This window comes from Rissa tridactyla, chromosome 6, assembly GCF_028500815.1.
Source record: "Rissa tridactyla isolate bRisTri1 chromosome 6, bRisTri1.patW.cur.20221130, whole genome shotgun sequence".
Lineage (NCBI taxonomy): Eukaryota > Metazoa > Chordata > Aves > Charadriiformes > Laridae > Rissa > Rissa tridactyla.
In genome coordinates, this window is record NC_071471.1 from 68172177 (window position 1) to 68192376 (window position 20200).

The following is a 20200-nucleotide window of genomic DNA, read 5'->3' on the forward strand; positions in this document are numbered from 1 at the left end:
GTACTTCAGCACACACACAGGAAGGTATTTACTATTAATTCTATTTCTTCTGACTGCCACTAGCACATCTTAATTATCTACTGAAAATAATAAAGTCTGAGCAAGACTAAGATGGCAAAGTCAATATACAATCATAAAGATATTTAGGCTTGAAGTTTAAAGTGATGAAAGGTTGCACTTCTTTCCTAGAGATGTATATTTCTTTTCTAATGTGCCATGACTTTACTATCTAGCACCAGGTGTATACTGAAACAGCTCTTCCTTGGATTAGTTCCTCACGTCTTTGAGAGTGTCTCTCCGTTTTCATGTCAAATGAGGAATGCCCTAGATGTCATTCACACTAGTTAGAAAAAATTGAGTTTGAAGTTGTGATGTAAACTTGGACAGGGTGAGAATTTTAGGTGCATATTTTGTTTGTTTGTTTGTTATTTCAGTTAACAAATACTACAGGTATCCTCTAGCTTCTAGTTTCTCTCAGCAGTATTGTGCATGATCACTATACTGTGTATGTGTGTAATGCTGTCCTCACTGAAAAAAATATAAATTTCTTGTAAGCTACTTAAAACGTGATGCATTCTGATTTGTGACAGTAAAATAGTAATTTTCTGCTATTCTTGTCAGTATTCAGGTTATATTATGGGAAGGGGGAAAAAGTGAGAGAAGAAATTATGAGTATTACTAACAGCTGGATTTTATAATAGGCCTATCATGACTAACATTTCTGAAAATTAGAGTTGTTTGTGAAACTGCAAAAAGACAGGTATTAGACTGTGTTCTTAGAACTGCAACACCCGTACACCCTCCGACTGACGGCATTTGTACCAGCATCCACCTGATACAGTGTTTGTGCCAACTGCTAAGACCTGCCTTACGTACTGCCTCTGTCCTGTGAATGAAGCAGCAGCAGAACTCACCTCAGAGGACTTGAATTGTATATTTTCTTCTTCTTTCTCAGAAAGCATCTCTGTACAATTACTTTCTCGTCCACATTTTAAGGAAGATCTATATTCACACCTTTCTCCAATGGCTGCCTATAAAGACCCTTCTAACTAGCTACCAGGACACTGGTGGGGACAGTACCACAGTGAAACACTCAAAATGGAAAACGTGCTTTCGACTCCCTGCCCTAACACAACCTCCCACCTTATCAAAGCAACTAATCTCTCTGAATTGTATTTTCTGCACCTGCAAAATGGGTATAGAATATAAATGGTGTAGTATGTTAAAGAGTAAGAGACTCTTAGATGTTGCCAGAAAGCAGCAGGAAGTATGCAGAGACTTAAACTTTCTGACATTCTTGCTCCGTTCATTTGTGGAAACATAAGGAACTTAGGTACACAAAAACAGCAGGGACCCACCTAAGAGCCCCGAGGAAGTAGCTCTCCATCGCTTCTGTGATGTTTGGTTCATTTTTAAAGTTCAGAATACATAAAATCAAGGAGGGGACTTTGGGAGAGGGCAGTTTGTTTTACCCTGGTCAGCAGTATCTTCCTCTACTTCTGCCTTCAAGAAAAAAAAGGAGTGGGAAAATCAGATCAAGAAGCCGGGAATGAAGCTGTATTCATCCACGCAGCAGATTTTTTCACTCTCACCCAAGCATCTGGTGGAAACCACTCTTGATTAAATGTGTGTGCAGGCACAGGTAGGAAAGAAAAGGGATGAAAATTTTCGGGGGGGTTTGGTGGTGTGAAGAAGAAAGCTTCAGCTTCAAGTTTCTCTAGTCACTCAGATATGGGAGACCATTTAATACAGCCTGCAGACAGATCTGTGTCATCGTCGGTACTGGAAGGACATGTTAAACTTCTCTGAGTCTCATCACCTGAATATTTGACCTGAGACTTGTAGAATTTCTCATCGGTCTCACGTCTTCATATGGGTGGACCTTTGTATCTTCATTCTGTGGGCAAAGTTGGGCAGTCCTGCCATTGAAAATGGCCTTTGTGGGAAACAAAGCTATAAGGTCTTGGCTGAAGACATCACCATGGATTTTCACACAACAAGAAACACTGGTGGAGTCTCCTTTGAGAATGCAGAAGTCTACTAACCGTGTTCCAAAACTGATAAGCAAGTTCTGTTCTTTCATTTGTTTGGTGACTTTGGTGTGGCAGAATTTAACCCTCAAATTATCGTATCCATGCTATTCTTTTTCAAAACCTGCTGTTCTTTGTAGTGGTGCTTTAGCATACTGTAGACTCAGAACAGCAGCTTTTCAATATACTTATTTTTTAATCTCAAAGTAGCAAGTATCTCTCTGCTTCCTACAGTAGTGATGGTAGAGGTAACTGGTTAATAGGGTCTGATCTGAAGCCAGAAGTCCTCCCACAAGGATGTGGGCCAGATAATTCTCTCTGTGGGTCTGGATTTTAGTGGAGGCACAATTCCAGGCTCCGGCTATAAGCAGGTACAGAAGTATTAAGCATGAATGGAAAAATAACAAACACTGGCTGAGGAGCGGTGTGTGATGGTTTACATTAGCGTCAGCAATTCTTGCGTGCGGCCTTTTGGAAGACTCCATTAACTGAAGGAGCAAGTAGTTACACACTGATGTGGTTTGAAACAATGGACTGAGTACAGCTAATTAACACAAGGCTACGCTGTCACCCACCCAGCACATGAAGCTGTCCAAACTGGTGGTAGCATGGGCCAGCGGTAGTAACGGAGACTGTGGGGTGGGGTCTCTTATCTTGGGGCTTGAATATTTGTGGTTTGGCTGCAGCAAGTGCAGTCTTGTGGGGTTTTCTGGTTGGTTTGTTTTGGTTGGTTTTTTTAATATAAGCATAGGCATTATATACTCTTCTGTGACTAGTTTGCGTTTTTTAAAATGCATTGCTCACAAATGGCATCGCTGCAGCTGTTTAGGGGTTCCTTTTCAAAGCGTGATTACCGAGAACACTTCGACTTACATTCTAAGCTAAAACAGCTTTACGCTTCAGCGTGCAAAATTATGACTCTGGTGAGATGAATGTTACAGGGATGAGTCAGCTTGGAGGGATTCACAAGATTCTTGTATCAGGAAACATATTAGATGGGCAGGGGCTCAGGCAATTACTTTTTATTTAGCCTTACTCCTGAGACTGCTGGCACACGCCTGTTTTGGGTGGCTTCTAAGTTATATCCTGCCAAAATAGAAACGAAGACAATAAACGGAAAAATCTTTGAAGTTTCAGATTCCAGGCTGTTTATTTTTAACTCGCTCCCGTATGCTGCTTTAAATGCATCTTTTCCACCCTGAAGTGAACTCTTACAGTCTTAAGAGCATATGACTGACCTGCCATCTTCGGATGGAGTATCTCTGTGTGGAAAACTACCACGTTTGCTTTTTTCCAGTCTTCTGGGTGGCTTTCTTCCATCCTCCACAAGTTCTCAAAAATTGTTTCAGTCGCTTTTAAATTCTTATGTTTTGTAATTCAAAATGTTTCTGACTCTTATTTTAAAATACTCTGTTTTGGTGCATTTTTTTTTTACCTGTTTCTCACTAGTCCTCTCACTAGTCCTGTATGCTGAAAAGTACCACTGTCAGCAATCGATCTGTAAACTTTCCACGTGAAATAAAAATGCTGAAGAACTAGGATAGATAGCAAGCCTGAGGCTTTGCATTGGTGCCTGCGCGAGATGTAACCGTGCCTTTCTCCTGGTGCACGCACAGAGGAGAACGCCTGGGGAATCCTTAGCTGGACAACTTTTTCCAGGAGGTTTAGCGAGAAGCAGATAGAGTGATTGAAAAGGTACACACCCAGCAGTAGTTCAGGGGAATAAGCACTCCTCCTGGATGGACTTGGCTGCTCTCCCAGCCGGAGTGCTGCGCACAGATCCTGTGGGACCCACCGAGCCGCTGCAGAGTGACAAGCTGAAGCTGCCACACATCCTGCAGGACCGGCCATTCAGTGCCATGCTTCCTGCTGGCTCTCCGGATATCTCGGATGGAGACCAGGAGCCGGCTGTGGAACTGGAACTGAAGATCTGGCCGTGTTTGCTTGCTGCAGCAGTAGTACAGCTGACTTTTTTTAATGTTAGAATAATTTAGTTCGGTCATACTTAAAATATTGCAGGCCCCTTGTTCCTGTGTATGGAACAAGGAGGTGAAAAGTGATTGGGGGTGGGGGGAGAAGGGCAGGACAGTTCCCAGGAGGATCTTATAGATCATTATTCCTGCTTCACTTTTTCCTGAAAGCTTAGATATACAGGGAGGGTGGAGGAAGCTGGCTGCTGTTTGCAGCCCTTTAGCGATGATGGATTTCTCATGTGCTTGTTTACACCGAAAAGTTCAGATAGTGAGTTGTTCTGCCTCTAAAACTCTGACTTTTTTTTTTTTTTTTTAAAGGGAATGTGGAAATTATTTCCATGTTCCTAATTAACTTTCAGGATCTCTTAGGGACAGATTAAAGTGCAGGATTCTTTAAGTTAACTCAAATTCTCCAGTACAGTGTGTCCAAATGTGCATGTAAACTCAAAATGTAGATGCTGATCTCTCATGTGTCAGGAGAAACGGAACAGAAAGATTTGAGAAGCAGCTATACGTGTGCCATGGTTGCAGAGGTGGCTCTGCCATCTATCCCCTCCAGTGCTTTCTAAATTCATCCTCAGATTTCAGGCTCTTATACGCCTGGGAATATCATCACTCGGCTCAGAGTTACATCACCGTATGTGACCTCTGGGTTTCACGGGCTTCAGCACTTGGTGTTTTTCCCTCACAAGTGTGACTGGGTTGGAAAGGCTGCCTGTTCTTTCGACAACTACTGCACATTTTAGGAGGAAAGCAAAGGAATAAGAAAAGGAAATTTTAAATGATCTATGATTTTCTGTTGCTGGATCGTTATTTCTTGTTGTTTATCGAGTAAGCTTAACATCTTTGGGCATCTCTACCCTCCCACCCCTCCAGACACAGCCCTGCAGATAGTAAATGCCAGAGAGCCTTTGTCTGGCTGCTGCTGGTTTTATCTTCTGTCCCCTTACCTTTGCTGCGGATGCCAAAACAGAGCGATGGAAGTTGCGACTTCAAGTGTTAATAGCTCCATTGGGTGTGGCTCTTAATCCAGCAGTATTTACGGGAGATGCACCGTAAATCATTGATTTCTTAACATCCTTTGTAGCTTCACACCCTAAACACAAACCAGGCAGTGCTGTCCTAATAAACATTTTAGTAACTGGGCAGTACTCTTAAATTGTTCCAGGATAATTTGAACTTGCCACAATATATTCTGAAGGTGGAAGAGCTTAACTACAGGTATTAAAAATTAATTGGTAAATTTGCAACGTCCTTCCAAACAAGCAATTTCTCAGTAATTATTTATGCAAAACAAACACTTTAGACATACAAAGATTTAACTCATTGTTATTTGATGCTGCAACTGGAAGGATAACATTCATATGGTCAGTATGTTAAGGCCTTGAACTTGCAAATCCTTAATTGTGTGCTTAAATTCTAAGACAAAGGAAGAGTTTCCTTTGATAACTCGAGTGCAGTGGGACGCTTGCACATTTCAAGTTACATACGCAGCTAGGTCTTTGCATGGCTGCATTTTCTTTTTTTTTTCAACATATCATCAATTAAGTGCAGCAATTATCCCTAGCAAAATTACTCTTTCTCCCCTAAGCGCTACACGAACTGCGAAGGACTCTAATGTTCTTTCCTGCTTTGTCATTTGCATGTTTTGTTTTAAATATTACCCTACAGTATGAATTTTTCCCTTAATTGTATCAAGCTAATTCAGATTACAAACAAAAGAGATCAAGAGAATAGTGGGAGACACATCTCACAATAGAGAACGTGTTTTATTTTCCTGTGTTTAAAAAAACCCAACTTTTAGGGTCATAGCTTTGTTGATCATATTGAATGGGTTGTCTGAAAATACATGCTCCCTGCAGGTAATTATTGATTCCCAATAGATTTTCATGTAGATTGGGTTTTACTCAGGGGAATTATCTTCAGCATGTGGTGTCATTTCCCTATAGTGTTATTCCCTTTAAAAAGAGTGGAAGATAATGGGACTAGGGGTGACCTGAAGAGGTCATCTAGTCCATCCTCCTGCCCTAAAGCAGGATCAACTGTGCTTAAGTCATTCCCAACAGATGTTTGGCTAACCCCAGCAGCGTCTTGCAGACAGAAAAGCAAGATTACAAAAAATGAAAAGGAAGATGTAGGATATGTTCCCTATATAGTTTTCCTGGTTACCTACATCAGAAGGAAAAACATAAATGGAGATATCCAAACAGGTCAGTCTGGACGTAGCTTATTATGATTGGAATCTCGAACCTTCCAATTATCTGTTATATCCTGAATAAAACATTGAAGCAGGCTGAAGTAGCACAGACGATGAAGGTGTACTACTTCATTCCAAAAGTTAGGGTTTAAGTTGCTGTCACAGCACGTGCCAGCACTGTCATTTTCATTCTGTTCAGCATACATTAATTACAAAGTTGTCCCGATTCCTTCATCTACTCTTGAGTAAAATGAACAGGTTTTCAGCATTACTGAATACCAGAAAAATGGTTTAAGTTGATTCAGAATGCTGCATAGCCTAGTTCATAGGATTGTCCTCTGCCCTTGAACCTGCTAAGTCACTACTATGACTCTTTATGAAGTTGCTACCAGCATGGCAGTAGACAGTTCATGGTTTCAGCGATTGTATTCAAATAAAGTTAACGACTTCAAACACGTTTGGGGCTGTTTCATATTTAATAGCTGCAAATAGAAGTCTAATGTAATAAAGAAGTCATATCTGTAAAGATCTTGGAGAAATTTCAGTCAGCCGAAATCTGTGAAATGCAAGTATATAGTGATGTATGGACTGTATGATGAACATTACTCATGCTTCTATCCCAGATTTATTACCGTGCCTTTCCTAACTCAGTTGACACATGGGATTAACAAGGAGTAAAGAATCAGAGGTTAAAGATAAGTGATAAGGAGAAACTGAAATTGTAGGTGGTGTTTTCTACTTTTTCCAACACTCAGTTTCACAGAGGTTAAAAGACCTCACACAACCCCCAACCTGCACCCACATTTGTCCCTCCCCTGAACACCATACCTCTGACAGGAGCATGCTTCCAGGTTGAAGACCCTGGGCACACAACTGCTAATGAGCGATTTAATCAGTAGTAAGGTAAACCTGCAACAAGAACAAAAAGCTGGAATGGCAATTGACTCCCACTTTTCCATCCCCTCCCCAATTCAGTGTTGTGGTTTCTGCCCCTCCTCTCCTAATGAAAAGTCCCTTAATGCAAAATTAATGTCAAATGGTAAAGTCTGTTCCCTCCTTAGGGAAAGGCTCCTGGCACCTCCTTGTTTGCTCATGTCCCATCGTGCCCCGTGTTGTCAATGATCCAACAAATACCAGATATTGCATTGCCACCTGTGTTGTTCCCAGTGTCAGTTTTATATGGATAGGTGTTTTCCAGGTGCTAGGAAAAGAAAAAATTGGGGCAAAAGAATTTTTAAAAGTTTAAATAAAATGTGTTGGTGTTATAAATTAAATGTACAAACTGATGCCAAGCATTGCTGAAACTTGGTTAAACTATAAATTAATTGTACGGTAGAGATATTGTACCTTAGGTTTGAGGCTTACCCTAAACATAGGCAAATTTCAGTAGCTTTTTAAAGAGTAGTTCATTTTCCGTTGTAATGACTCTGAAGAAGGTTTTTAGGGTCTAAGGCTCATGTTCAGTTTTATGTGCAGCCCTCTCATAAAGAAGTTGTTGCATTGGGTAATCCTCTGTGTAAGGAGGGGTTCTGACCCCACCTGGAAGCGCATTTTGTGTACTGTAGCACAGCCCAAGAGCTTCGGTGCTGCTTCAACAGTTACTGAAGGGGAAGTGTTTGTATAAACACAGACCTAAACTGCAGGGACCCGAGAGCTCATCACTGACTCACTTTTCAGTCAAATATTTTGTGTGGGCGGAGAAGAGGAGAGAGGCTTCTCAGATTTCTGGAGATTACTGAAAATCCAATCTATGCTCGGCTTTCCAGAAGGTGTTTTAAGCATCTTTTATAACTCCAGTTTGTAGGGCACTTTGAATTTCTGAAATGTAGCACAGCTAAGCTGTGGCAAAGCTTCAGCGATGGGCTCACCATGAGTGACCTTTCTCGCTGCAGCGATGGAACCAGAGCACGCCGCAGTCACACTCACCTCGGAGCATTTGACAATGTGTTTGTTGTCTGTGCATCTTACTTTGGACCGGGGCAGGGGGGAAAGGATTTATTATTTCATGTTAAGTAAATTGTGCCCCAAGCTCCTAGGTACAATTCCATGTTCAGTTTTGAATTGATATTTCACTCCATGTTCCCTAAGGCAATGAAAATATGCTCGGGCTTCCCAGGGGAGGTGAGGGAGACAACAAGGTTAAGCTAGTCTGTCACCTACAAACCTAGGTGTGGAAACCGAGGTCCACACAGTGCATGTGAAAAAATATTAAAAATAACTACCTCTTCTCTGCAGTTAGTGCACCCACATCATCTGCATTTCCATTTCTTTTCTACCTTATCTTTAATGGGTGGGGAGAGAGATCACACAAACGGTTATAGTTTATATGCCCTGAAATTAAACGGTGCAATAAAATGACCTCATAGGGTGTGTATCATTGTATGGCAGGGTGAGACCTTTGACCTCTTGGTGAGAATCAACTCTGCTGATTAGTTGGAGAAAACATTCAACAGATGGGCCCTTCTTAAGCTTCTGCTACACAATAAAAGTATAGCCAGATAACAGAAGTTACTGCAGATTGCACGGCCGTTAGCTTTGCGCAGAGTAGTCTCATAGAAGCAGAATGAAAAACGTTTCTTTGAGGTACTGGTGGTTTTTCCAGTATTTTTGTCACTTTTTCCCCATGTTGCTCCCTTAGATGTGTGTCCCTTCTCCCCACACTTAACTAAGACAGAGTGTGGAATGGTTAAAACGCATGCCATGAGCATGGTGGCTGTCAGTTAAGACTGGGGACATATTTTCCAGAGTAACGAGCATTTAAGTCACTGTGATGCGTGTCTGATGGTTTTGTCTGGTGGTCTGAAAGCAGATTATGAGCTTCTCAGTGCATGTACTGCATGGCTTTGAAACACCAGTGGCACAAATTGTTTTTCTTCTTTGCTTCATATTCTTTGCTTCTTTATTGACATGAAACAAATAAACATTTCCATTGTTGGCAGCGTCAGTAATGAAGGCAGCAGTAGCTACAGTGCTGAAGATTTATCCAATCCGAATTCAAGCATGGCGTCTTCAGAGGTGACAGGACAGAACACTAACTTGCAAGAGCAAGGAGGACAAGCAGACTCTCATTTCTTAAAGCAGGCTGCGGAAGCAAGAGGGAGAAGTCTGCCTGTCTCAATGCCTTTGGCAGACGGTGCCAAAGAACACGCCAGAGCAGATCTCACAAGCAGCAATGACAAGTTACCAACCTCAAATTGCAATGAAGCAGTGCCATCACCAGGTCCAGCAAATGACAAAGAAGAGGGAGTAACACACGCCGAATCTGCGGACAGAGGCCCACAATGTGACAATGTTGCTGCCACTTCTATGGAAAACAGTGAGAATGATCCCAGAAACCCAAGCCTAGAGCCCAGCCCTCCTGCAGCAATTACAGAACTGCAAGGAGCCACACAAATGAGTTTGAGTGAATTAGGCTCGGTCTGGCAGAGTGAACAGCTGGGTGGCATGAGGGAACCACATGTCAGCACGTTTCCCCGGGGTAAAGAAGCAGGAGATTATTTTACTGCTGAGGAGGCCAAGCAGGAGCGAGGAGCTCGGGAAGTAGGTCAGCCCCAGACTGTAATGCAGCAAGGTAGACAGAACACAGATGGTGGAGAGGGTCTGCTAATGAAAAAGGAAACCTTAATCCTAAATTACCCAGCAACACGAGGCTCAGATGGTGAAAAATTTGGAGCAATTGTGAATGCTCAGGGCTTCACTGAGATGAGTGAAGTCTGTAATCTACAGATGGGGGCTGTAACAACAGCTAAAGGGGATGAGGCAAAGCTATCTGGAAGCAAAGGGGAGCAATCAGCAGCTTGTACTTTAATGTCAGAGTTGCCTTCGAACTCTCCAAATCTCTTCCTGATACCAAAGCCTGAAGAGCCTTCGAGGGAATATGTGCCTGGAAATGACTCTCAAGATCCAATGAGGAGCGAAGCAGTGAAAACAGCCCCTGAAAAAAAACAACCCATTTTTCAAAGAGAGCTTCAAAAGGAGGATGAGCTTGTTAGTGCCGAGCATTTCAGTGTGCCTTTATCATTTAAGCAAGAGGAAGAACAAAAATCAGCTGTCATGACTGAAAGCCCAAAAGATGAAGCCAGTAGCAATGAAATTATAAAAGCTGATGATGTGTCTAGAGAAAGCACCACACTTTCTGAAACAGAAAACATTATCAAGCCCACCAAGGAAAATTCCCTGCTAGATAAAAGAGTATTACTGGAAGAAGATGCATTAAGTACTTCTCTGAGCAGATCCACAGAGCTGAATGAAAAGGAAAGTGAGGCGAGGCTAACAGGAGAAAAAAAGGAAATCAGAACAGAGGAGGCACAAGTGACAGAAACCAGTCAATTACCTGAGGGGTCAAGTGGAACAGAAAGACTACTACTGAACTCTGTTAGTAGCTACCACCAGGACATGGAAAACACCCACTTGGGACACAATCCCAAAGAATTCAGTTTTTGTGAAAAGACTTCAACAGGTGACCTAAGGGAAGAAGCTGGGGGAAAGCCTCTGAATTTAGACAGTAACTTTAAATCACCTGGAGACGATTCACAGTCTTTTGGTTGTAAACCTGAACAACTAATGAGTAAAGAGAAAACAGCTGCCACCAATGACCTGGAGAATAAGCTGGTGGCTTCACCCCAGTTTCCAAGGGAAGAATGCCCACTGAGTTTTGATTGCTTTAACACTGAGGCAGAAGACAAAACTTCAGGCCAGCCAGGCTGTAACGGGACTGAAACGGTTTGTTTAGCTGATGCACACAGTTCACCGCTCCTCCACTCTGAGAACAATAATATTAAGCAGAGTAAGCAGGATGAATCCTGGGAAAAGGCTTTTGCTAGAGACACTACATTAGAATCTGAATGCAATACTGAGAGTCAAGAAAAGCCTGAGAGCTATAGCAAATCAGAAGAAAATGCAGAAATGTCCAAATCAAAACTTGAGCTCCAGGGCTTAAATGAGTTGGCAGGGACTGCACAAACTGAGGAGGCCTCACGGGTTTCGGAAACCAAGGAAGAGATCAGTCACATCGCTGAAGAGCCTCGCAGCAATCCAGAGCAAGGACCTGCAGCTGCACAAAGCAGTGCTGTGGATGGTAAAGAAAATGAGGGTTTTCAACAGGGGAAGCACCAAACTGTGGTGAAAAGTTTCATGGAGGACACAGATCTGGCACTGAGAAGTGAATGCAAGTCAGATGCGCTGGTGCAGGCTCAGCGGGAGCAAGTGGCTGCAGAAAGTCACCAGAATTTGCAGATGGCTTGTTCAGAAACCTCCCAGGCTGCAGTCGGTACCTCAGGACTCGCTCCTCGGCAAGTTCACATGGAAGAAGGGGGTGACAAACACATCAGTGACAACAGCTGCCCCTCTGAGAGTGACACGTGCGGCTCTTTGGAGGCCTTGGAGTGCAGTATCAGAGAATTGCAGGAAAATGCAGATGTTCCAACTGCTCTTCCCCAAGCAGAGCAAATGCAGGAGTCCGTGTCTGTTGCTGGTGACTGTGACTGGGTTTCAAATACAGGACTCGAACAACAGAAGCAGCAAAGCAGCCTGACAACTGTCACAGGAGCAGATGATCAGGAACACAAAGAAAGGGCTCTAAAACCTGAACGGCCATTGGACCTAAATAATCACAGCAACATACCAGAAATACCTCTAAACATTTCAAACAACCTTAATAAAGAATCTTCTGTGCTAGGTCCAGCACCGATCCAATGCGACTCTGACACAGGAAAAGAAAAGGGCATGGATAAAAGCGGTGCCGTGGTGTCAGAGGACGGGTGCAGCAGCAAACACGGACAAAATATTTCTGGTGTGACCATGCTTAATTTGCAAGATTGCAATGAGCAAAACAAAACTGATCTCAAGGCAGAAGAAAACTGCCGCAGTAAGCAAAACTCAGACAAGCCCGAGCAGGATAATAATTCTTTGATCTCAGCTAGTCAGCATGAAGCAGCATGTCATACCGATACATTTTCTAAAGAATCTGACAAGAATGAACAGCCAGGCAGCATATGCAGGATAAAGGATAATGCTGGTGAAAGCCGTGCTGCTGCTATAAATGCTCTTCCAGGGACACAGAATTCAGCAAGTGCCACTAACATATCACAGGCTTTGCCAAGTGATACAGAAATAGCACATGCTTCTGATAATTCTGAGAAAAATGATCCTCAAATATGTCATCCAGAAACTCCAGGGAAAATGCCATTAATGGCAAAAAAGTCAGAAAAGATTGAAGGTCTGACTGCTAATGGGGAAATCATCCGGAAAGATGGAAACATGGAGATAAGTTGTGAGGACAGTGCTTCTGTCACAGAAACAAGCAATATCAAAAGTGATAAAAGTCCAGGGGCACAAGGATCTCCTTCACCATTACGGGCACAGGGGGAAGTAATTCCCACCGATAAGTCATATAAATCCAGCTGCATTCAAAAGACACCAGAGGAGCCTGGTTCTTGTCAAGCAAATTTTACAGCCCTCTCCACAGGGATCTCTGCGCTCAACCATCCCAGCCAGCAACCTGGAAACAATACGGACAACGGTACTGGGGGGGAATTACTAACTAATGAGCTGGAAGTTGTAGCATGCCAAAAAGCCGTAGAAAGTAACTCTAATTTGCAGATTGCTGCAGGTTCTCAGGTGTCTGCGCACTCAGGTCCTTCACCCAGGGTAAGCCCAGGTAAACCTGCACATTCAGAAAACAGCTCTGCGGGGATTATATGTGTGAATGAAAACGATGTTCCAGACCAAAGTTTTCAGTGTGATGGAGACAGAAGTTTAGCCCTGCCAGAGGCTTTAAATGTGGGGCAGAGTACGGGAAACTTATCACAGTTCAGTTCTGAGAAGCTGAAGGAAGAGGTATCTGCAATTAAATCCAAAGAAACAAAAAGTGAGGTAAACTTCAAAGAGCAGCAAAGTGACAGTTCAGCAGAGTCTCTTTTAGCTCTCCCTACTCTAGAAGGGAAGCTGCTGAGCCTTTCATCTGTTGGTAAACAAGAAGGCTGTAATGAGGAAATTGCAACCAATATCTGCGTAGATGACAAGTACGGTGAGATCTTAGAGAAACCTGGGAATTCAGAAAAAATGGAAGAGCTTTCAAAAGAGAATACTAACGTAACCAGGGCAGAGATTTCCAAGCAGTCTGCGGAGAACTCTGGAAGGGAGCATGAGGCTCTGACTTGCAGCTCTCTGGACATTGGCTCCAGCCTCCCAGACTTTAGGGAACATATCAGCCAGATATTTAAAAAAACGGTCCACAGCACACTGAGTGCTGAATTACCCCAGCTTCTGTCTGAAAACCATGCAGGCTTCAAGCAGAGTCCGGTGGCCAAGGACACAGCAGAACCGGGCGGTGCTGAGAACTTTTCAGAATCAAACAAGGCGGGCAAAGGAGCTCCCGAGGGCACCTCAGCAGCCGAGGGGCAAGGGTTGTCTTTAGCTACTGAGACTTCCTGCAAAGCTGCCAAAGGCAAATCCCTGCAAGAAGAAAACACAGTGGCAGAGCTGCCACCAGCAAGTCTCCAGGACATTGAGAAAAATAGGCAGCCCGGTAGCTGTTCAGAAGTGGTCCCTGGGTTGGATGGCGCTACACCCGCTGAACACACTCCGGAAAACCTGCAAAAACCAGAAAAAAACACTGAGCATCCAGAGAGCAGTGAGATGGAAAGGCAGGCAGGCGGGTGTGCTAGTGGCGTTGATCCTGAATCGCTAATAAGCTTAGAGATAAAGAAGCGAGGACCGGCTTCATTTGATGGGGCAGCAGCTGAGAACTTCCCTGCATATTCTGACAGTAAGCAACAACCCACTGTAGCTGCTAGCTCCACAGGCGATGCACAGAAGAGTGACTTAGAAGATGCTGCCACCGCAGAGAGAAATAACTTAATTACAGAGTGTAATGCAGAACCAGTTTCATCTGAAGAGGATGTAAGTCTTCCTACTGAACAGTGCCAGGATCCTAAGCCAAATGAACAGGAGAAGAGTGAGTATGACAACACAGACACTGCCAAGAGCTTCTCTGACATGGCAGCTTCAACGTTTGTCCTGGGAGGATCTTACTATCATGAAAAATTGCCAGACAATTTTAATGTTTCACCTGGGGAAAATCAGGAGACGCACATTCGCAGCGATTTTATGTATGAAATTCAGTCTCAGAATGATACGCAGAGGATACAGGATGATCCAGTAAATAGGAAATGCTTGGAAACATTGGAGAAATCACAAGATGCGCAGGAAGAAAAGGCAGTGACCATGCATGGGTTAATAGATTACTTAAAAAACGAAATAAGCCAGGATGATTGCTTCCAAACTGACTCTAAACTAGAATCTAGCAGCATGACTGAGGGAGATGCAAAAGAGAACAGTGACACAGTGTTAAGCACAGCAAAAACAGGTAACGAAAAAATTGGAGACATCCCTGAGACAGGTACTGCAAGGATGTTAGTCACTGGTGAGGGTGACTTAGCTGTAAACAGGAGCACTGAAGAGCAGGAGACAGACTGGTACAAAAATCACTCTCCAAGCGTTCCTGTGATGGAGCAGGATGAGCACTCTGCATGTACTGATCTCCCTGTTGCTGAAAATCAGCCGAGCACGCTGAATTCAGAACATGAAAGCTCACTTCAGGATGCCAAAAGAAAGCTATCACCGCTTGCGTTAACTGAGCCTGAGGACCTTGACCTCAATGAACTTCAAGACGTGGCCGTGGCAGGATTACCTACGGAAAGGTATTTACTTTAAATTACTATGAAATGGTTGTCAGGACCCTGGGGCTTGGCAGGGGTACAATTTTCAAGGTGGAGACCTATTGTCTGGGCCGTTTGGGAGGGCACGGCACTTACTCTCTTCATAAATTTCTGTTGCTTCTAAATGTGGACTATGTGGAAGAAAATTGAAATAATTTGTAAGGGCAGAGGGGTCCTAAAAGCTGAGGAGCACAGTTCTTACCTGTTCCATCTGCTGGGCCAGATTCCTGCCCTTACCTGTGTGGATTTGCTTACACTTCCCAGTGTTCACATCCCGTAGCCTAAAGTTAGGCAAACAAATAGCGCTTCCTAGCCTTAAGTTAGTAGGCTTTTGCTGAAGTTTTGGTGACCCAGTTAAATGAGACCTGCAGCGTTCACTTGGTGGATTGCAGTATTTAAAAACAAGCCTACAGTATAACCCAATTACTCACACTGTTAGTTGTCTCGGCCTCCCTCTTATCCTCCCGTATAATGTAATTGTATTGACAGTGCCTTTGATCACTGTGTTACTCAGTGTGTCTAATGACGTGGAGTTGTTTCAGATGTGAATTCTTCTTAGCTGGGATTTGGGGAGCCAGAGAGGTGTTGGGTTTTTTTTGTTTTCCAAACCTAGCAGCAACTGCTTTAATAAAGTTAAGACTTTTTTTTTTTGGTGAGTTTCTACTTCGTTCTCTGAATTCTCAGTTTGATGTGCAGTTAATTCAAAAGAATTGTGGTGTCTTAGAACAGGTGCTTTCCCTTTATCTAGTCATGTCACTGCCGCCTCTGTCTCCTCAGCAACTTACTCGCACGCTGTCCCTCTCCTGCCCGGACCAGAGGCCGCAGCTAAAGCTGTAACTGCGAAGGCAAGAGACGACAGCAGAGCAGAAGGGTACAGCGAAAAGCTGAACTGTTTCAGAGAACATCTGCATAGATGGAATCTTCCTAAGTATTATTAAAAAATTAGATGATACTAACTGAACAAGGAAGGAAAATATTTCAGTGCCACATTCCTTAAAGGTTAAAATGATATTGTAAGTGAAAATACCTGAAGTGTTTCTGTTGTGAGGATGTGGGGGAGTTCTTCCTGTTGCATGTCAGGCTGGGATGGAGAGTGAATATGACCTAATTGTGTGAGCAAAATGTACATTAGAAGATTATTAGAAGCATCGGAAGTCTGAACAGCTATATGACTTGCTCTATAAGGATCTGTCTATAAAATGACAAGGAAATTAGACCCTGTTATTTCTCTCTAGCTCCCTTCCTTTCTGTTTCCTTTTATATGATGGGAAGCTTCACAGTGGGTAGCTTTGAAATTACCAAACAAATTACTGGCATGGCCGGGTTCAGAAGCCGTAAGGGACTACGGGGCGGTACGTGCATATGTGGACGCATGTGTTTTATATCAGGGCGGGTATCATACTTTAAATAAATACCTGTGGCAAGCAGGGCAGGGTTCTTGAAACAGCTGCTGGCAATTCACGGGGTAGTTGCTTAATACTTGCGTATGCTTTAGGAATTCATTATCACCTGTTTTTCCAGCGGGAGGGTTTGTATCGGGAGGCAGCTGCTCCCTTTGGACCGCAGCTGTAAGTGGTGTCACACACATAGCGGGTGTCAGGAGGGACTGGCTGTGGAGCCACGCGCGGGTGCGGGGTTGTAACTTAAACACTGGGGACTCTCAGAAGTAGAGAGGAGGAGCCTCTGCTTTTGATCAGGCTCCTTTCTTAGAGGAACAGGCATTTATAATACGAAAGGGATGTGAAATGCATTAGTTGAGCTGGCTGGTCTGTCTTCGGCGGGTCCAACACCAGTCCAGTTTTTCTCTGAGCTTAAAACCCATTTTGTATAGTTGAATTTCAAGCTGTATTCCATACCCTGTGTACTCCAGTCACAACACTTGTTGCTGCAGAGTCGTTTCCAGTTTTTTGTTGCCCTCTAATCATTACAGAGGATAAACTATTAAAACCATGCAAAAAAAGGTGCACATTTCTGAGAGCTGACTGTGGGGATTTGAGCCTGATGGAAAGAACTCCAGGGAGAAAGAATCCTCCTCAGCTCTCAAAATAAATAGTACTAAGAAGTATATTCTATTTAGGAGAAGGAAATGGCATGTTCTGAATTATTTCAGCATTGTTTTCTCCCCCCTCTGCTGCCTCTGTATAGCTCCATCTCTTACAACATCTCTGATGTTGAAACCCCCCTGAACTGTGGGTGAGGGGGCAAAGTTGTGTGATCTGACTCTTAAGTCCCTGTTAGGATTTCTCGCCGTAGAGGAAATAGAGGAAATTCTTTCCTTCGTGACTATGGCACCGGGAGGAGGGTGGTCTTGTGACAAACAGTAGATCCAAGAACTGTCTGCAGTGACTCCTGCCCCCAGCTCCTCTAGGAGTGGGACAGTTGTCAAGTGATAAGGAGAGCCTTTGTGTCTGAAGGCAATAGTACAGCACCAATAACTTGCTGTAAAAACAACAATTATTTCTGGAAAGGAAGTTGTGGGTGAAGCATTAGCTCCACTTCCTTGTGAAGTACAGCTGTGCTATTAGCAGAGGTAGGGAAGGGCTGGATTTTGGCAAACCTGTCTGTCAGCACTGAAAAGGAGTGAAAAATTACCCTTTCTTTAACGGTTTTGACATTTCCATCTCTCTGCCGAATCTGTGACTGAAAACCTGTGTTCGTGATGGTCACATCTGGGCATCAAAATGTCATCCTTCCCACTTACTATTGGGCATCCAGCCGCTCCATTTTACTGTCTGAGTTTTACTTGGAAAGCAAGATCAGCCAGGACTTGAGGGTGCTTTTTATCTCCTTTTGTAATGTCTACACCCATTCATCCTCATTCTTTCATGGAGAGAGAAAGGAGGTTCATGTATGTACAGGAATCCTTATACCTTATGCCACTGAAATGCTCCTGTTTGCATCACCGGCTGTGGCAGACATTGAGCAGAGCATGGAACAAAATTGTAAATGATGGCAAAATTTTAGGGATGTTTAGAGGTGGCGTGGAGTTTTTTGATAACTTCCTGTAATTCAGCTGGCTGCTCCGTGCAAACTGCCATTGTCTCTTGGAAAAAGTGCCAAGGGAGCTTTTTGAAGTGAAGACTGTGAAGTCATTCCCAGATGTGCATCTGTAAGGTACGGAGACCAGATTGCATCATTCCCTGATTTGTTGATTTGGCAAAACGCTCAGCTTGTTCCCAGGCCTTCGGGTGTTCTAGGATTGCGGAGATGCTCGCAGACTGGGCTTGGGGCTGGGCGTGCTGGTGAGGGAAGAGCTCGAGGAGCCGTGAGCACCCTGCAAGCAATGACACTCGTTCTGCAGTAAGATGAGGTTCTCCTCTGCACCCCTCGGCAGAACCGGTTTGCTGCGCAGAGCAGAATGGGCTGTGCCAGCTCCAGTACCCAGCAATACACCCAGTGCCTTCACCTGCCTCAAGAGCAGGAGGGCACCGTGCAGGCTCGGTGCTCCCGGAGCTGCTGATGCTACTGCAGATGGAGTTGACTTCTTCTGGAGCTTATGCTGCAGAAGCAATCCTTATTCCAGCCTCTCTCTGCGGATCAATAGACAAGAGGCAGTGCTTTCATAGCCGTACTCGTGTAGGTGCCCGTTCATTCCCTGTGGTGCCTGAACCTTCCTTGCTGGGTACCTCGACCTGCTCCGCACTACACGAGTGGCACATAAAGGTAGCCGTGAAGGGCGAGCAGGCTGTGGCACTGTGCCGCTTTGGGGACAAATGTTTAGGAACAGTTTTGACCCTGCAAGAAACTCCACCAGGAGGGCCCTTTCCCAGCTATAGCAGCCTATTGTATGTGCTCTCCTATTGCTGCCATTGCTTTTTAGAGAATGGAGAGTTCTGTTGCATTGACTCACATCACTTCTAAATCTAACCAATATTCTTATCTGGAAGTACGCTGAAGCAGTTGGCATGAGCAAAGATACTTGAAAAACATTCTTTACGTCCTATGCATAGGTCAGACAAGATCTCTAAAGGTGGTCCAGACATACTTTTGGATTTGCTTCATGCTTTGTTCTTGCCATCAAAAATTGGCTAGTTCAATAAGTCAGGAAAGAGTGTTCACTCCTTAGTAAATACTGGCTTGGTCTTTTTTGTCTGTATAACAAATACAGCATTAAATATTTTAACAGTCTTGCTGGATGAGGTATGGAATGTAGAACTGCTTTTTAGATCAGTCAAGTGGGTTTTGAGCACTAAGGCTTTGTGTCGTTAGCATCTGAAAACAAGAGTTTGGAGTTAAAAGGACACTTATCAAAACAGTGATTATGCAGCTTTCTTTATGTCCCTAATTTTTTTTAACTTCAAAATTAACTCAGATGCGCAACGGAAGGAAAAAGAGCTGAAGGTGATTTACACATAAATAAAATGCACAAAATTAATCAGGCTATTTGCCTCTCCTGCCCGTCTCCCTTTGCATCTAAATTCTTTCTCTTTATTTCCCTCCCGTCTTACAGTCCTTGTTACCCTCCATAGGTGCAACTTTTCGTACAGTTGTGCTTTTGGAGATGGCAGAAGCTCAGCCTGCAGTCCTTAACTAAATTAACTGCGTGGGGAATTCTGTAGGAATTTTGTCTGTGTGAAGTCTGTGATATTTATTCTGGTATTTTTCTATTCATGGAAGAGTAAAATTGAGATAACTTCACTCTTACTCAACAGACATCTCATATGCTTTCTAAGAAGTGGAAGGGAGTTTTGCCATCTACTCTAATGGATGCCATTGACTGAACTGACCGCGGTTTTAGGCAGCGTCTATGTCAGTGTAAAGTATTTATAAAATGCTGATTTGATAGTATGCCCTGTTGTCCTCAAAGCATATATCAATGGAAAACTAGGTACGTGATAGCATGTTGGTTTATTTTATTTTCATATGCCTCTGCTACACAAAAGTAAATCGTTGCTGGTACTTCTTGCTGTATTGAAAACATTCTGTAACGCTCTTGAGAGCCTTAGCCACATATTCATAAGGTAGGTATTGACATGGGTGATGATACATGAGCTGCTTTTTTCACACATCCTTCTATGTTTCTCAAGAAATTACATTTATTCAATCAAATGTAGGCATTTGCTAAAGAAATTCACCAAGGACGCTGATACTTTGTCCAATGTCGGGACAGGCAGTTCAGCATCAACTTTTGTCTTCTTTTCTCATTAAGTTAAAAATTACTTTCAGATTACTTTTTTTTTTCCTATTAGCTTTCCCCAGATGTATTTTTCAACCTTTCTTCTTCCAAGTAAGCTACCTATTTTCCCAAAATTGTTTTTGCATATCCTACAGATCCCCATA

General features: G+C 43.4%; 1 protein-coding gene across 12 annotated transcripts in view; it reads left to right on the forward strand.

The window, feature by feature from the left end:
- TACC2 (transforming acidic coiled-coil containing protein 2) overlaps positions 1-20200 on the forward strand; it is a 157622-nt gene that overhangs the window by 39040 nt on the left and 98382 nt on the right. For 11 of the 12 annotated variants that reach the window (XM_054206583.1, XM_054206582.1, XM_054206589.1 and 8 more), the window contains one exon: positions 9140-14902. The exons of the other annotated variant lie outside the window; for it this stretch is intronic. In XM_054206583.1, the coding sequence (XP_054062558.1) occupies positions 9140-14902 (5763 nt within the window). The remainder of the gene's footprint in view (positions 1-9139; positions 14903-20200) is intronic. 12 annotated transcript variants of the gene reach the window in all.